We start from the raw sequence: 15,605 nt of genomic DNA on the forward strand, positions 1-15,605 counted from the left end.
TCAATTTTTCGATGCTTCGATTTTTCAGTTCTGGTTTTTTTATTTGTCAATTTTTCCAATTTTTGACTTCTGTGTTTTAGATTTTTCGTTTTTTTGATTTTTCAGGTACTCGATTTTTCGGCTTTTAAATTTTAAAACTTCATTTTTTAGATTTTTCAATTCGATTTCTCGATATTTCAATTTATCGATTATGTATTAAATTTTCCGATGTTTCCAATTTCCTGTTTTTTCGCATTATCGATTTTTTTATTTTAAAATTCTCAGTTTATCAATTATTAATTTTTGAATTTTTTATGTTTCGATCTCTCGACGCAATTTTCCCAATTCTCGATTTTTTCGATTTTCCTCATATTTGATGTTTTTTCGAGAATTCAGTTTAGGAATTTTTCAATTTCCCGAGATCCCGTTTTTTCGATTTTTTAGCCATTTCAAATTTCGATTTCCTAAATTTTTGTGATTTTTGATGTTTCGAATTCCCGATTTTTAAATTTCTAACGAATTTTCGATTTTTTCAATAACTCGGTTTTTCGATTTTTAAGTTTTTCCGACTTTTCGATTTCCAATTTTAAAACTATAGATTCATCAATTTTTTTATGCTTCGGTCTTTCAATTTTTTGACTTCTAGATTTTGGTTTTTTCATTTTTTTGGCTTTTAAAATTTTTGAATTTTCCAGTCTTCAGTTTTAGGTTTTTAAATTTTTCAGTTTTTCGATTTTTCAATTCGATTTCTGGATTTGTCGACATTTCCATGTTTCAAATTTCCTGTTTTTTTTTTCGAATTAGCGATTTTTTTATTTTAAATTTCTCATTTTTGGATTTTTCGATTTCCCGATTTGTAAATTTTTTTATCGAATTTTCGAATTGTCGATATCTGGGTTTTTCGTATTTAATTGAAGCAAATTTTTGTGTTGGTAACTCTGAATTATCGACAGTATTGTCAGTATGTTGGGTCACACTTGTCACTTTTAAAATTAGAAAATGGCGGCTACTGTTTGGTGCGTTAATTTCAATTTGACAATCAGGTGTGCCATCATAAAATTTTAAATATGTTGCCAACCTGATCAAAAAATACAAATTTTAATAGTCACTCGGTATTAAAATACTTCGAAACCCCTGAAGAGTGACCAACAATTTTTTTTGTGTGCATAAACCGTCTCGGATTCCGGAAAGTAGATTATTGTTATTGCCATTATTATAGTTATATAGAAGCCGGCAGTTCTGAGAACAGGATAAACACATAAACATAAGTAGTAGCGTTAATGTGCGCCATAAAAAAGCTTTTATATAGCTTTCTAGCAGATACCCGCTCCCATAACCCAAATATCTCCAAGATAATCAATCCATTACCCTCCCTCACTTAAATTTCGTTAACCCGTCTTAATTTTCCAGAGGCGAAGTTTGCGTTCCCCTCGCAAGATGGACAGACTGCGGAGGTCCTTCAGGGATTCCTTTCGTCGGCGAAAGGACCGCGTCCCTGAGAGCTCCAAGCCGCACCAGTGGCAAGCCGACGAGTCCGCCGTCAGGTCAGGAACTTGCACATTCTCCGTCAAATATCTAGGCTGTGTCGAAGTTTTCGAATCCCGGGGAATGCAAGTTTGCGAGGAGGCCCTCAAAGTCCTGCGGGTAATACCCACCTAATCCTAGTCGAGCTGATAATGACCTGAGTTTAGGGCTCCCGGCGGAGGCCCGTCCGGGCGGTGCTGCACGTGAGCGGCGACGGCCTGCGGGTGGTCGAGGACGAAACCAAGGGGTTGATAGTGGACCAGACCATCGAGAAGGTCTCGTTCTGCGCGCCGGACAGGAACCACGAACGGGGCTTCAGCTACATCTGCCGGGACGGCACGACGAGGCGGTGGATGTGTCACGGGTTCCTGGCGCTGCGGGAGTCCGGGGAGAGGCTGTCGCACGCCGTCGGCTGCGCCTTCGCCGTGTGCTTGGAGCGGAAGCAGCGCAGGGACAAGGAGTGCGGGGTCACGATGATGTTCGACGCCAAGAATGCGACGTTCACCAGGAGCGGATCCTTCAGGCAGCAAGGGTTAGTGTCAAGTCGGACGTGTATAGTTGGTTGCCTAACCTAAACAATATGATTTTAAATTAAAATATGTCTTTGAAAGCGTCCAAGTTATGATTGTGGTAGGAAGAAAACACCACTGTTTGAGAGACGTTTCGTGTCTTTATTACTACTTCATCAGGGCATTTTGTAAGTTAACGTTGAAACTACAAAACCGAATGCTCTGAAATCTTGCAAATTTTTAAGGTATTCGTGATCATGGTAAATCGTTAATCAAAATTATTCGTTTATCCCGTCCCAAAAAATTGATGACGTCTAACTTATATTTTCCCAGTTTTTAAATTCTACATTTCTACTATTTTTTAATTTTTTGTTGCTTCGGTTTCTGGATTTTTCGCTTTTTTTCGTTTTAGATTTTTCAATTTTTTGATTTTTAAAATTACCATTTTTCGGGTTTTTGAATTTCTCGGTTTTAATTTTTTTTTCAATTTTTCGATTCCTTGATTTATCGAGATTTCGTGATTTTTCGATTTTTCAATTACCAATTTTTCGATTTTGGGTTTCAATTTCGATTTCTGCGAATTTACCAATTTTTCAGTGTTTCGAATTTTCAATTTCCTAATTTTTCGAAAAAAAAAATCTGCGGTTTTTAAAATTTACTATTTTTCGGGGTTTTGAATTTCTCGGTTTTAATTTTTTTTTTCAATTTTTCGATTCCTTGATTTATCGAGATTTCATGATTTTTCGATTTTTCAGTTACCAATTTTTCGATTTTGGGTTATTTCAATTTCTAGATTTTTCAATTTCTGCGAATTTTCCCAGTTTTCAATGTTTGGAATTTTCAATTTCCTAATTTTTCGAAAAAAAAAAAATTAAATCTGCAGAATCAAGTCTTATAATTTTACGAAAAGTGTGGATTTATTAAGCATAGACCAATTTTTTGCTACCACAATTTTCCGTTTTTTTTTCTACGATTTTACAATTTTTTGATATCATAATTTTTCATTTTTTCAACTTTGGTTTTTTCAATTTTTCAATTTCCGGACTTCCAAATTTTCAATTTTTGGAGAATTTAGTTTGGGTATTTTTCAATTCTTCTATTTTGAGTTTTGATTTTTTTTGTTAATTTTTCCACTTTTAAATTTTAGATTTTTTAATTTTTCCGTGCTTCGATTTTTCGATCTTTCGATTTTTTGACTTCTAGGTTTCAGATTTTTAATTTTTTGATTTTTATTTTTTTTTTGTTTTTTCGAGTTTTCAATTTTTCGGTTTTTAAATTTTAAAATTTTTCGGTTATTCGATTTCTCGATTTTTCAATCTTTCGATTAGTCAGTTTTTCGGTATTTAATTTTTTAAATTTTGGATTTTTCGATTTCCAGATTATTCTATTTTGTCCATTTTTCCAGTTTTTTGTTCCTTCGACTTCTGGATCTTTCGCTTTTTCGACTTCTCGGTTTTAGATTTTTCAAATTTTTGGTTTTTCGGGTTTTTGAATTTCTCGGTTTTAATTTTTTTTTCAATTTTTCAATTCCTTGATTTATCGAGATTTCGTGATTTTTCGATTTTTCAGTTATCAATTTTTCCATTTTGGATTATTTCAATTTCCAGATTTTTCGATGTTTGGAATTTTCAATTTCCTAATTTTTCGAAAAAAAAAAAATAAATCTGCCGAATCAAGTCTTATCATTTTACTAAAAATCTGGATTTATTAAGAGTAGACCAATTTTTTGTTACCACAATTTTCCGTTTTTCTTTTTTCTACGATTTGACAATTTTTTGATATCATAATTTTTCGTTTTTTCAACTTTGGTTTTTTCAATTTTTCAATTTCTGGACTTCCAAATTTTCAATTTTTCGTTTCTTCAAATTTTCGAATTGCAATTTTCCGATATTACAATTTTTCATTTTTCGATTTCCAAATTTTTCGAGAATTCGGTTTGGGGATTTTTCAATTCTTAGATTTTGAGTTCTGGTTTTTTTTGTTAATTTTTCCACTTTTTAAATTTTAGATTTTTTAATTTTTCCGTGCTTCGATTTTTCGATCTTTCGATTTTTTGACTTCTAGGTTTCAGATTTTTCATTTTTTGATTTTTAATTTTTTTTTGTTTTTTCGAGTCTTTAATTTTTCGGGTTTTAAATTTTAAAATTTTTCAGTTATTCGATTTATCGATTTTTTTATTTAAAAATTCTCAGTTTGTCAATTATTTCGTCTTTCAATTTTTGGTATTCGAGTTTTGGGATTTTTCGTTTTTTTGATTCTTCAATTTTTTCAATTTTTCGATTTCTCGTGTTACAGTTTTTCAATTTCTCAATTTTCTCGTATTTCAGTTGTGTTATTTTCCATTTTTTTGATTCTTCCATTTTTCGATTTTTTACTTTTTCGATGTTTAAATTTTTCGATTTTGCCATTTCTCGATCTCTCGATTTTAAGTTTTTTCAATTGTTTAATTTTTAGATCTTTCAACTTTTCAATTTTCCCGTTTTTTAATTTTAGATTTTCTTTCAGTTTGTCTATTTTTCGATTTCTCGATTTATGGAGATTTCGTGATTTTTCGATTTTTCAATTACCAATTTTTCGATTTTGGGCTGTTTCAATTTCCAGATATTTCGATTTCTGCGAATTTACCAATTTTTCAGTGTTTGGAATTTTCAATTTCCTAATTTTTCGAAAAAAAAAAATCTGCAGTTTTTAAAATTTACCATTTTTCGAATTTTTGAATTTCTCGGTTTTAATTTTTTTTTCAATTTTTCGATTCCTTGATTTATCGAGATTTCATGATTTTTCGATTTTTCAGTTACTAATTTTTCGATTTTGGGTTATTTCAATTTCCAGATTTTTCAATTTCTGCGAATTTTCCCAGTTTTCAATGTTTGGAATTTTCAATTTCCTAATTTTTCGAAAAAAAAAAAAATTAAATCTGCAGAATCAAGTCTTATAATTTTAGGAAAAATGTGGATTTATTAAGCGTAGACCAATTTTTTGCTACCACAATTTTCCGTTTTTTTTTCTACGATTTTATAATTTTTTGATATCATAATTTTTCATTTTTTCAACTTTGGTTTTTTTGAATTTTTCAATTTCTGGACTTCCAAATTTTCAATTTTTCGATTTCCTAATTTTTGGAGAATTCAGTTTGGGTATTTTTCAATTCTTCTATTTTGAGTTCTGATTTTTTTTGTTAATTTTTCCACTTTTAAATTTTAGATTTTTTAATTTTTCCGTGCTTCGATTTTTCGATCTTTCGATTTTTTGACTTCTAGGTTTCAGATTTTTAATTTTTTGATTTTTATTTTTTTTTTGTTTTTTCGAGTTTTCAATTTTTCGCTTTTTAAATTTTAAAATTTTTCAGTTATTCGATTTCTCGATTTTTCAATCTTTCGATTAGTCAGTTTTTCGGTATTTAATTTTTTAAATTTTGGATTTTTCGATTTCCAGATTATTCTATTTTGTCCATTTTTCCAGTTTTTTTGTTCCTTCGACTTCTGGATCTTTCGCTTTTTCGACTTCTCGGTTTTAGATTTTTCAATTCCTTGATTTATCGAGATTTCGCGAAATTTCGTTTTTTCAATTATTAATTTTTCCATTTTGGATTATTTCAATTTCGATGTTTGGAATTTTCAATTTCCTAATTTTTGGAAAAAAAAAATTAAATCTGCCGATTCAAGTCTTATCATTTTACGAAAAATCTGGATTTATTAAGAGTAGACCAATTTTTTGCTACCACAATTTCCCGTTTTCCTTTTTTCTACGATTTTACAATTTTTTGATATCATAATTTTTCGTTTTTTCAACTTTGGTTTTTTCAATTTTTCAATTTCTGGACTTCCAAATTTTGAATTTTTCGTTTTTTCAAATTTTCGAATTGGAATTTTCCGATATTATAATTTTTCATTTTTCGATTTCCTAATTTTTCGAGAATTCAGTTTGGGGATTTTTCGTTTCTTCGATTTTGAATTCTGATTTTTTTTTTGTTAATTTTTTCACTTTTTAAATTTATGATTTTTTAATTTTTCCGTGCTTCGATTTTTCGATCTTTCGATTTTTTGACTTCTAGGTTTCAGATTTTTCATTTTTTGGTTTTTAATTTTTTTTGTTTTTTCGAATCTTCAATTTTTCGGTTTTTAAATTTTAAAATTTTTCAGTTATTCGATTTCTCGATTTTTCAGTCTTTCGATTAGTCCGTTTTTCGGTATTTAATTTTTAAATTTTGGATTTTTCGATTTCCAGATTATTCTATTTTTTCCATTTTTCCTGTTTTTTGTTCCTTCGACTTCTGGATCTTTCGCTTTTTCGACTTCTCGGTTTTAGATTTTGAAAATTTTGATTTTTCGCATTTTTGAATTTCTCGGTTTAAATTTTTTTTCAATTTTTCAATTCCTTGGTTTATCAAGATTTCGTGATTTTTCGATTTTTCAATTATCAATTTTTCCATTTTGGATTATTTCAATTTCCAGATTTTTCGATGTTTGGAATTTTCGATTTCCTAAGTTTTCGAAAAAAAAAAAAAATTTAAATCTGCCGAATCAAGTCCTATAATTTTTCGAAAAATCTGGATTTATTAAGAGTAGTTAGACCAATTTTTATTGCCACAATTTTCCGTTTTTCTTTTTTCTACGATTTTACAATTTATTGATATCATAAGTTTTAGTTTTTTCAATTTTTCAATTTCTGGACTTCCAAATTTTCAATTTTTCATTTCTTCAAATTTTCGAATTGCAATTTTCCGATATTTCAATTTTTCATTTTTCGATTTCCTAATTTTTCGAGAATTCAGTTTGGGGATTTTTCAATTCTTCGATTTTGAGTTCTGATTTTTTTTTGTTCATTTTTCCACTTTTTAAATTTTAGATTTTTTAATTTTTCCGTGCTTCGGTTTTTCGAGCTTTCGATTTTTTGACTGCAAGGTTTCAGCTTTTTCATTTTTTGGTTTTTAATTTTTTTTTGTTTTTTCGAGTCTTCAATTTTTCGGTTTTTAAATTTAAAAATTTTTCAGTTATTCGATTTCTCGATTTTTCAATCTTTCGATTAGTCAGTTTTTCGGTATTTAATTTTTTAAATTTAGGATTTTTCCATTTCCAGATTCTATTTTGCCCATTTTTCCAGTTTTTAAATTCTACATTTTTCAATTTTTTGTTCCTTCGACTTCTGGATCTTTCGCTTTTTCGACTTCTAGGTTTTAGATTTTTAAAATTTTTCAATTCCTTGATTTATCGAGATTTCGTGATTTTTCGATTTTTCAATTATCAATTTTTCCATTTTGGTTTATTTCAATTTCCTAAATTTTCGAAAAAAAAAAAATTAAATCTGTCGAATCAAGTGTTACAATTTTACGAAAAATCTGGATTTATTAAGAGTAGACCAATTTTTTGTTACCACAATTTTCCGTTTTTCTTTTTTCTACGATTTTACAAATTCTTGATATCATAATGTTTCATTTTTTCAACTTTAGTTTTTTCAATTTTTCAATTTCTGTACTTCCGAATTTTCAGATTTTCCTTTCTTCAAATTTTCGAATTTCAATTTTCTGATATAACAATTTTTCATTTTTCGATTTCCTAATTTTTTGAGAATTCAGTTTGGGGATTTTTCAATTCTTCGAATTTGAGTTCTGATTTTTTTTTTGTTAATTTTTCCACTTTTTAAATTTTAGATTTTTTAATTTTTCCGTGCTTCGATTTTTCGATCTTTCGATTTTTTGGCTTCTAGGTTTCAGATTTTTAATTTTTTGATTTTTAATTTTTTTTTGTTTTTTCGAGTCTTCAATTATTCGATTTCTCGATTTTTCAATCTTTCGATTAGTCAGTTTTTCTGTATTTAATTTTTTAAATTTTGGATTTTTCGTTTTCCAGAGATTATTCTATTTTGTCCATTTTTCCAGTTTTTAAATTCTCCATTTTTCAATTTTTTGTTCCTTCGACTTTTGGATCTTTCGCTTTTTCGACTTCTCGGTTTCAGATTTTTCAAATTATTGATTTTTCGGGTTTTTGAATTTCTCGGTTTTAATTTTTTTTCAATTTTTCAATTCCTTGATTTATCGAGATTTCGTGATTTTTCGATTTTTCAGTTATCAATTTTTCCATTTTGGATTATTTCAATTTCCAGATTTTTCGATGTTTGGAATTTTCAATTTCCTAATTTTTCGAAAAAAAAAAAAATAAATAAATCTGCCGAATTAAGTCTTATAATTTTACGAAAAATCTGGATTTATTAAGAGTAGACCAATTTTTTGTTAAAACAATTTTCAGTTTTTCTTTTTTCTACAATTTTACGATTTTTTGATATCATAATTTTTAGTTTTTTCAATTTTTCAATTTCTGGACTTCCAAATTTTCAATTTTTCGTTTCTCAAATTTTTGATTTGCAATTTTCCGATATTACAATTTTTCATTTTTCGATTTCCTAATTTTTCGAGAATTCGGTTTGGGGATTTTTCAATTCTTCGATTTTGAATTCTGGTTTTTTTTGTTAATTTTTCCACTTTTTAAATTTTAGATTTTTTAATTTTTCCGTGCTTCGATTTTTCGATCTTTCGATTTTTTGAGTTCTAGGTTTCAGATTTTTCATTTTTTGATTTTTTTTTTTTTGGTTTGTTTTTTCGAGTCTTCAATTTTTCGGATTTTAAATTTTAACATTTTTCAGTTATTCGATTTATCGATTTTTTTATTTAAAAATTCTCAGTTTGTCAATTACTTCATTTTTCAATTTTTGGTATTCGAGTTTTGGGATTTTTCGTTTTTTTGATTCTTCAATTTTTTCAATTTTTCGATTTCTCGTTTTTCAGTTTTCTCAATTTTCTCGTATTTCAGTTGTGTTATTTTCAATTTTTTCAGTTTTTTCCTTCATCATAAGTTTTCGATTTCTCAATTTTCCACTTCTCGATTCATCCGTTTTTCGATTTTTCAGTTTTTTCAATTGTTTAATTTTTAAATCTTTCAACTTGTCAATTTTTCGACTTTTTAAATTTTAGATTTCTCGACTTTTCAGTTCCGATTTTTCTATTTGTCAATTTTTCCGTTTTTTAATTTTGGATTTTCTTTCAGTTTGTCTATGTTTCGATTTCTCGATTTATTGAGATTTCGATTTTTCGATTGTTCAGTGTCCCGATTTTTCGATTTTTCAATTTTCCAAGTGGAAAAAAAATCCCATTTTTCGTTTCCTCAATTTTTTCTTGACTTTCATTTTTCATTTTCCCTGATTTTAATTTTTATTTGCTCGATTTTAGATCACAATTTTTCCTTTATTTTTTCAATGTTTCTTTCGATTTTAATCTTTCGTTTATTCAATTTTTCAAATTTTCAATTTTTTGAATTGCAATTTTCCGTTGTCACAATTTTTCCATTTTTCGTTTCCTCAATTTTTAAAGTTCTTGATTTTTATATTTCATTTTCCCGATTTTTTAATTTTTCTTTTCTCGATTTTATATCACAGTTCTTCCTTTATTTTTTCAATGTTTCTTTTGATTTCAGTTATAATTTTTCGTTTATTCAGTTTTTCAAATTTTCAATCTGATTTCCGATTCCTCGATTTTCCAATTTTGCATTTCTTAATATTAATTAATTGATTAATTAATAACTTTGAAGTTTTTTTAAGCGGTTTGACCAATTGAAAAATAAAATTAATCTCACAATAAATAAAATAAGCCAATGAAATTCAAAAGTGGAGGTGGGTGGGACTGACTAATTTCGCCTTTTTTGTACAAATTTCACTATTTATCAATATAAAATTCACGTTTTATCCAATAAAATGAGTGATCGGAGAGGAAAACCGGGTGGGTGGGCGGGGCCAGTTTGAAGTTTTTTTTCAGCTTTTTTACCATTTAACAACAAAATTCAATTTTCCTCTAGCAGTAAATAAAATTAGCCAATGAAATGTAAAAGTAGAGGTGGGTGGGATTAATTTTATCTTTTTTGTTCAGATTTCACTGGTTATCAGTATAAAATCCACTTTACGTCCAATAAAATGAGTCATCGAAAAGAAAAACGGGTGGGTGGGCGGGGCACTTCGAAATTTCTTTTAACCGATTCGACCACTTGATAAAATAAAATTAGCCAATGAAATTCAAAAGTGGTGGTGGGTAGGATTAATTTTACCTTTTTTGTTCAGATTTCACTATTTATCAGTATAAAATCACTTTTCGTCCAATAAAATAATTCATCGAAAAGAAAACCGGGTGGGTGGGCGGGCACTTCGAAGTTTCTTTTAATCGATTCGACCACTTGATAAAATAATATTGGCCAATGAAATTCAAAAGTGGAGGTGGGTGGGATTAATTTTACCTTTTTTGTTCAGATTTCACTATTTATCAGTATAAAATCACTTTTCGTCCAATAAAATAATTCATCGAAAAGAAAACCGGGTGGGTGGGCGGGCACTTCGAAGTTTCTTTTAATCGATTCGACCACTTGATAAAATAAAATTAGCCAATGAAATTCAAAAGTGGTGGTGGGTAGGATTAATTTTACCTTTTTTGTTCAGATTTCACTATTTATCAGTATAAAATCACTTTTCGTCCAATAAAATAATTCATCGAAAAGAAAACCGGGTGGGTGGGCGGGCACTTCGAAGTTTCTTTTAATCGATTCGACCACTTGATAAAATAATATTGGCCAATGAAATTCAAAAGTGGAGGTGGGTGGGATTAATTTTACCTTTTTTTGTTCAGATTTCACTATTCATTAATATAAAATCCACTTTTCGTCCAATAAAATGACTGATCGAGAAGAAAACCGGGTGGGTGGGCGGGGCCACTAGGAAGTTTTTAACCATTTCGACCACTTGACAAAAGAAAATTCAACACACACAATAAATAAAATAAACCAATGAAATTCAAAGGTTTATTCAATTTTTCGAATTGTAATTTTCCGATTTCGTTTCCTCAATTTTTTAAGTTCTTGATTTTAATTTTTCATTTTCCCGATTTTTTAAGTTTTCTTTTCTCGATTTTAGATCACAGTTATTTCTTCATTTTTTTCATGTTGCAGCTGATTTTAGTAATAATTTTTCGTTTATTCAGTTTTTCAAATTTTTAATCTGATTTTCCAATTCCTCCATTTTCCATTTTTTTTATTTTTCAGTTTTGCATTTATTATGTTAATTAATTAACCAATTAATAACTTTGAAGTTTTTTTTAAGCGATTCGACCACTTGAAAAAATAAAATTCGATCTTCATCTCACAATAAATAAAATAAACCAATGAAATTCAAAAGGGGATGTGGGTGGGAACCAATTTTGCCTTCTTTGTTCAGATTTCACTATTTATCAATATAAAATCCACTTTTCATCCAATAAAATGGGTGATCGAAAAGAAATCCGGGTGGGTGGGCGGGGCCACTTTGAAGTTTTTTAATAATTTCGACCACTTGACAAAAAAAATTCAACCTTCATCTCACAGTAAGTAAAATAAGCCAATGAAATTCCGATGTGGAGGTGGGTGGGATTAGTTTTACATTTTTGTTTAGATTCCACTATTTATCAACACAAATTCCATTTTTATCCAATAAAATGAGTGATCAAGAAGAAAACGGGGAGGGTGGACGGGAACACTTTGAATTTATTTCAAGTCCAGATTCGACCACTAATTAATTAATTAACACTTATTAATATTAAGTTTTTTCGATTTTAAAATTTTTCAAATTTTAACCTTGCGTTTTTGAATTTTTCATTTCTTCAATTTTTAAAGTTCTTGATTTCCAATTTTTAAATTTTTCAAGGTTTTCATTTTTAGTTTTAAGTTGAAAAATCGAAAAATTGAAAAGTGGAAAAATAAAAAATCGAAGGAGAAAAAAATCGGAAAATATTGAAAAACCGAAAATTGCGAATTGAAGAATTGAAGGAACGAAAAATTGAAAAAAAAATCGAATACTCGTGAAATTGCTAATCGAAAAATTTCAAAAATAAAGGAAATAAAAAGCGAAAGAAAAAATTGCAAATCGAAAATTTGGAGAATTGAAAAATTAATGAATCGAAAAGTTGAAAACACGAAGTAGAATTGGACAGAGGGTTAAGAGGATGTTTTGTGGGAGAAATACTTTGTGAGGTTAGGTTTTCGAAATATTGAATTATTGAATTAAGTAATAAGTTCTAAGATAGTATTTGAATTTGACATAATCCTGTTGCAGTTTGACTGAGCGCCTCGAGCGCGGCGTGGACGTGGCGCCTCCTAAGCCGCCCCCCGTCAACCCGTTCGCCATCGAGCGCCCCCACGCCACCCCCAGCATGCTGCAGCGCCAGGGCAGCTGCCGCGGCTTCAGCACCCTCGGCCAGAACTCTCCGTTCAAGCGCCAGATGTCGCTGCGCGTCAACGAACTGCCCAGCAACACCGCCCGCCTCAACGCGTACAAGTCCCCCACGTCGCCCACCAGCGCCAAGCAAGTGTCGCCCATCCCCGAGATATCACCCGGTGATTCCGTGACGGCCCTGTGCCAGCAGCTGTCTCAGGGCCTCAGCCAGCTGACGCACAGCGGCTCCGACGACTTCAACTTCAACAACCACACCTCCATCAACCAGAACACGCTGAACCTGAACGTGACCACCATCAACAACACGTTCAACCAGTCGGCGCCGTCGCCGCCGGCGCCGTCCCCGGCGCTCAGCTTCGGGCCCAGCCCCACCCGGGGCCAGCACGCCAACAGTATTAGCGCGAACGCCGGCGCGCTGCCCAAGCCCGACCAGTGGCTGGGCCAGATCGTGAGCTCGGCGTCGCCGACGCCGACGCCGGGCAAGATGGACGGCGCGCGGCGGGCGCCGGCGCTGGGGGCGCACGCCCGCGCCATGTCGCTCGACTCGTCGGGGGCGTTCGCGCGCTCGAGCGACCCCTTCGACGCCGGCTGGGCCGACGTCGCGGCGAAGGCCAACCCCACGAATCCCTTCTTGTCATCGACCAACGCGCCGCAGGCGTTCCAGATTCAGCTCTAGTTCTCTTCCGCGCTGTCTTATTTATTGTTATTGTTATAGTTTTCCTATATTTTTTTAACATTGGTTGTTGTACCGAGTGTTGCGGTTCATTCCAATCGTGAGAGTCTGTCTGTTGTTGTCGAATTGCCAGGACTGACTGTGCAATCTTGTATATACTGTTGAAAGGAAACGTGTAAAGATCTGATTTGTACAGTATGGAAACGACTTTAATGCTCATTTTCGTTAGGTCTCGGTTACTGTTTTACGATAGGAGCGCTTCAAATTGTCAAAACTGTAACCCACTTGCCAGATAAGCTATGCACACGAGTATTTCTAAGAGTACTTAATAAGATAGTCTTTCCATAGTTCTTACAGCTACTAGACTAATTTATATCATTAACAAGGCTGAGAAAATTAACTACGTAGATGTATGTACATTCCACTATCGTTCATTTAAACAAGTCAAAATGCAATAGTGAATGGGTTTAGAGTTCGCGTTTTCCGTCCACACATCATTTCGTAGGACAGAATTGTTCTTGACCATAACTATTAATACATATCCACTTGATTTGGACTATCCACTTTCGTCGTTATTAAGTAAGCGCCAAACAAATTCATTTTTGTTGACTTTCGTTTCATAGAATTTAGTCTAATATTATACTACAATAATGTGCAGCAGCGGGAATAGGATCGAAATAATTGATAAACTGTATTACTAGAATATCATAGGTGATAACAAAACTTTCGGTTACTTTATGTTTGTAAATGTTACGGCGATGCTATTTACTGTTTGTATTTATTTTTTTTTTTTTTGGATAACGGAGCACGCAGCTCTATTATTATGGCACATGTACTTATTATATACACTGTATTATACAAAGTCTTACTTATGTTCTGTAATATAGTAATAAATAAGTATTATCTGTTACAACGACTTTTACTACTTTCCACTTTTACAAAAACCAGAAGCGACCATACTTTGTCGCAGTAAATATTAAAAACCCAGATGGCATGAAGAAGTTGCTACTAAAATAAATTTTCCTGGAGTTTTATCGGTAGTTTGGATGAAAAAATACTCAGGAGGTTCGTAATTAAAGCAAAACTTGATTATGGAGAGATAACGCAGATGCTTTCTTGTTGTTTTTAAAAAGAAATCATTTTGTGGCGACGTACTTTCGCGATAATTTATAGGTGGCGCCACTAAGCTGAACTTTGACGTAAAACTGACATCGCGTTCTACTCGAAACTGTAAATCGTATTTACAGCATTTGTCATTGTATAAATTGTGAAAGTCGTGTCAACAAAGATAAGAAATATGTTGGCAGTGATGCCATTAATTTAACGTTAAAGTAAATAAAGTTGTTTGACTTTCAACTTATTGTTTATTTATTAGCCAACTAATCGTAAATGTTGAGCTTTCCACAAGATGGCGCTACGTGTACGGATCTTTGAAATAATCTAATTGATTTTAGGTTTGTGGATTATCAAAAAGTTGGTTAAATTGAGGTTATTCGGACAGTTTCCATTGCCTCGGTACAGGTCAGTTTTCAATTTCTGGATTTTTCAGGTGTTTAAGTTTTCAATTTTTCGATTTTTAAAATTTTTGAATTTTTCCCAATTATCTAGATTTCTGGATTTCTAGATTTTTCCATTTTTCAGCTTATCAATTCTTGAATTTTTGATTTTTCAGGTTTTGACTTCTGAAATTTTCGATTTTTGTCGTTTCGATTTTTCAGTTTTTCAGTTTTTAATGTTTCAATTTTTGGATTTTCCGATTCAGAGTTTGAATTTTTAAATTTTTATTTTAGAGTTTTCAATTTCTTGATGTTTCAGTTGTTTGATATTTATGTTTCAATTTTTCGAATTTTTAAATTTTAGATGTTTCGGATTTTCGAATTTTCAGTTTTTCAGTTACTCAATTTTTGGTCAATTCAGTTTTAGAATTTTTCATTTTCTCGATGTTTCAGTTTTTCAATTGTTCAATTTTGCGATTTTTGGCTTTTTTAAATTTTTGATTTTTCGATTTTTCCATTTTTCGATTTCTAGATGTTTTAGATTTTCAATTTTTCGATCTTTTGATTTTTCAATTCTTCAATTTTCCGATTTTTCAATGTTTCGATTTTTTAAATTTGGGATTTTTCAATTTCTCGATTTTTCAATTTTTCAACTTCTCAATTTCTCAATTTTTTAACTCTTCGGTATTTTAATTTTTCAATTTTTCAAATTTTAGGTTTTTCGATTCTTGAGCTTTTTTATTTTTCGTCGAATTTATAAATATTTGATTTTTTAATTTATTGATTTTTTCCCAAAGATCTCGATTAATTGATTTTTTGATTTTCCCCTCTTTCAATTTCGCGATTTCTAGATTTTTCCACTTTTCACGTCATCAATTCTTCAATTTTTGATTTTTCAGGTTTTGACTTTTGAAATTTTTGATTTTTGTCGTTTCGATTTCTCAGTTTTTCAATGTTTCAATTTTTGGATTTGCCGATTCTTCAATTTTTCTTGGATTTTTCGTTTTCTCCATCTTTTTTTACTTTTTCAATTTTTTGAGAATTGTAATTGCTTGATTTTTCATTTTCAGAGTTTGAATTTTTAAATTTTTAAAATTTTAGAGTTTTCAATTTCTTGATTTTTGAATTCTTTGATATTTATACTTTTGAATTTTTTGGATTTTCAAATTTTAGATTTTTCAGTTT

General features: G+C 30.7%; 1 protein-coding gene across 2 annotated transcripts in view; it reads left to right on the top strand.

Moving 5' to 3' along the window:
• Positions 1-13,785, top strand: part of LOC135136296 (protein numb) — a 69,695-nt gene extending 55,910 nt beyond the window's left edge. For both annotated transcript variants that reach the window (XM_064065510.1, XM_064065509.1), the window contains exons 2-4: positions 1,390-1,623; positions 1,671-2,035; positions 12,132-13,785. In XM_064065510.1, the coding sequence (XP_063921580.1) occupies positions 1,417-1,623; positions 1,671-2,035; positions 12,132-12,927 (1,368 nt within the window). In that variant the 5' untranslated portion in view covers positions 1,390-1,416 and the 3' untranslated portion in view covers positions 12,928-13,785. The remainder of the gene's footprint in view (positions 1-1,389; positions 1,624-1,670; positions 2,036-12,131) is intronic.
• Positions 13,786-15,605: the final 1,820 nt, after the last annotated feature.

This window comes from Zophobas morio, unplaced genomic scaffold (assembly GCF_036711695.1).
Source record: "Zophobas morio isolate AGI-343-1 ecotype UQ-CSIRO unplaced genomic scaffold, CSIRO_AGI_Zmor_V1 ptg000026l, whole genome shotgun sequence".
Lineage (NCBI taxonomy): Eukaryota > Metazoa > Arthropoda > Insecta > Coleoptera > Tenebrionidae > Zophobas > Zophobas morio.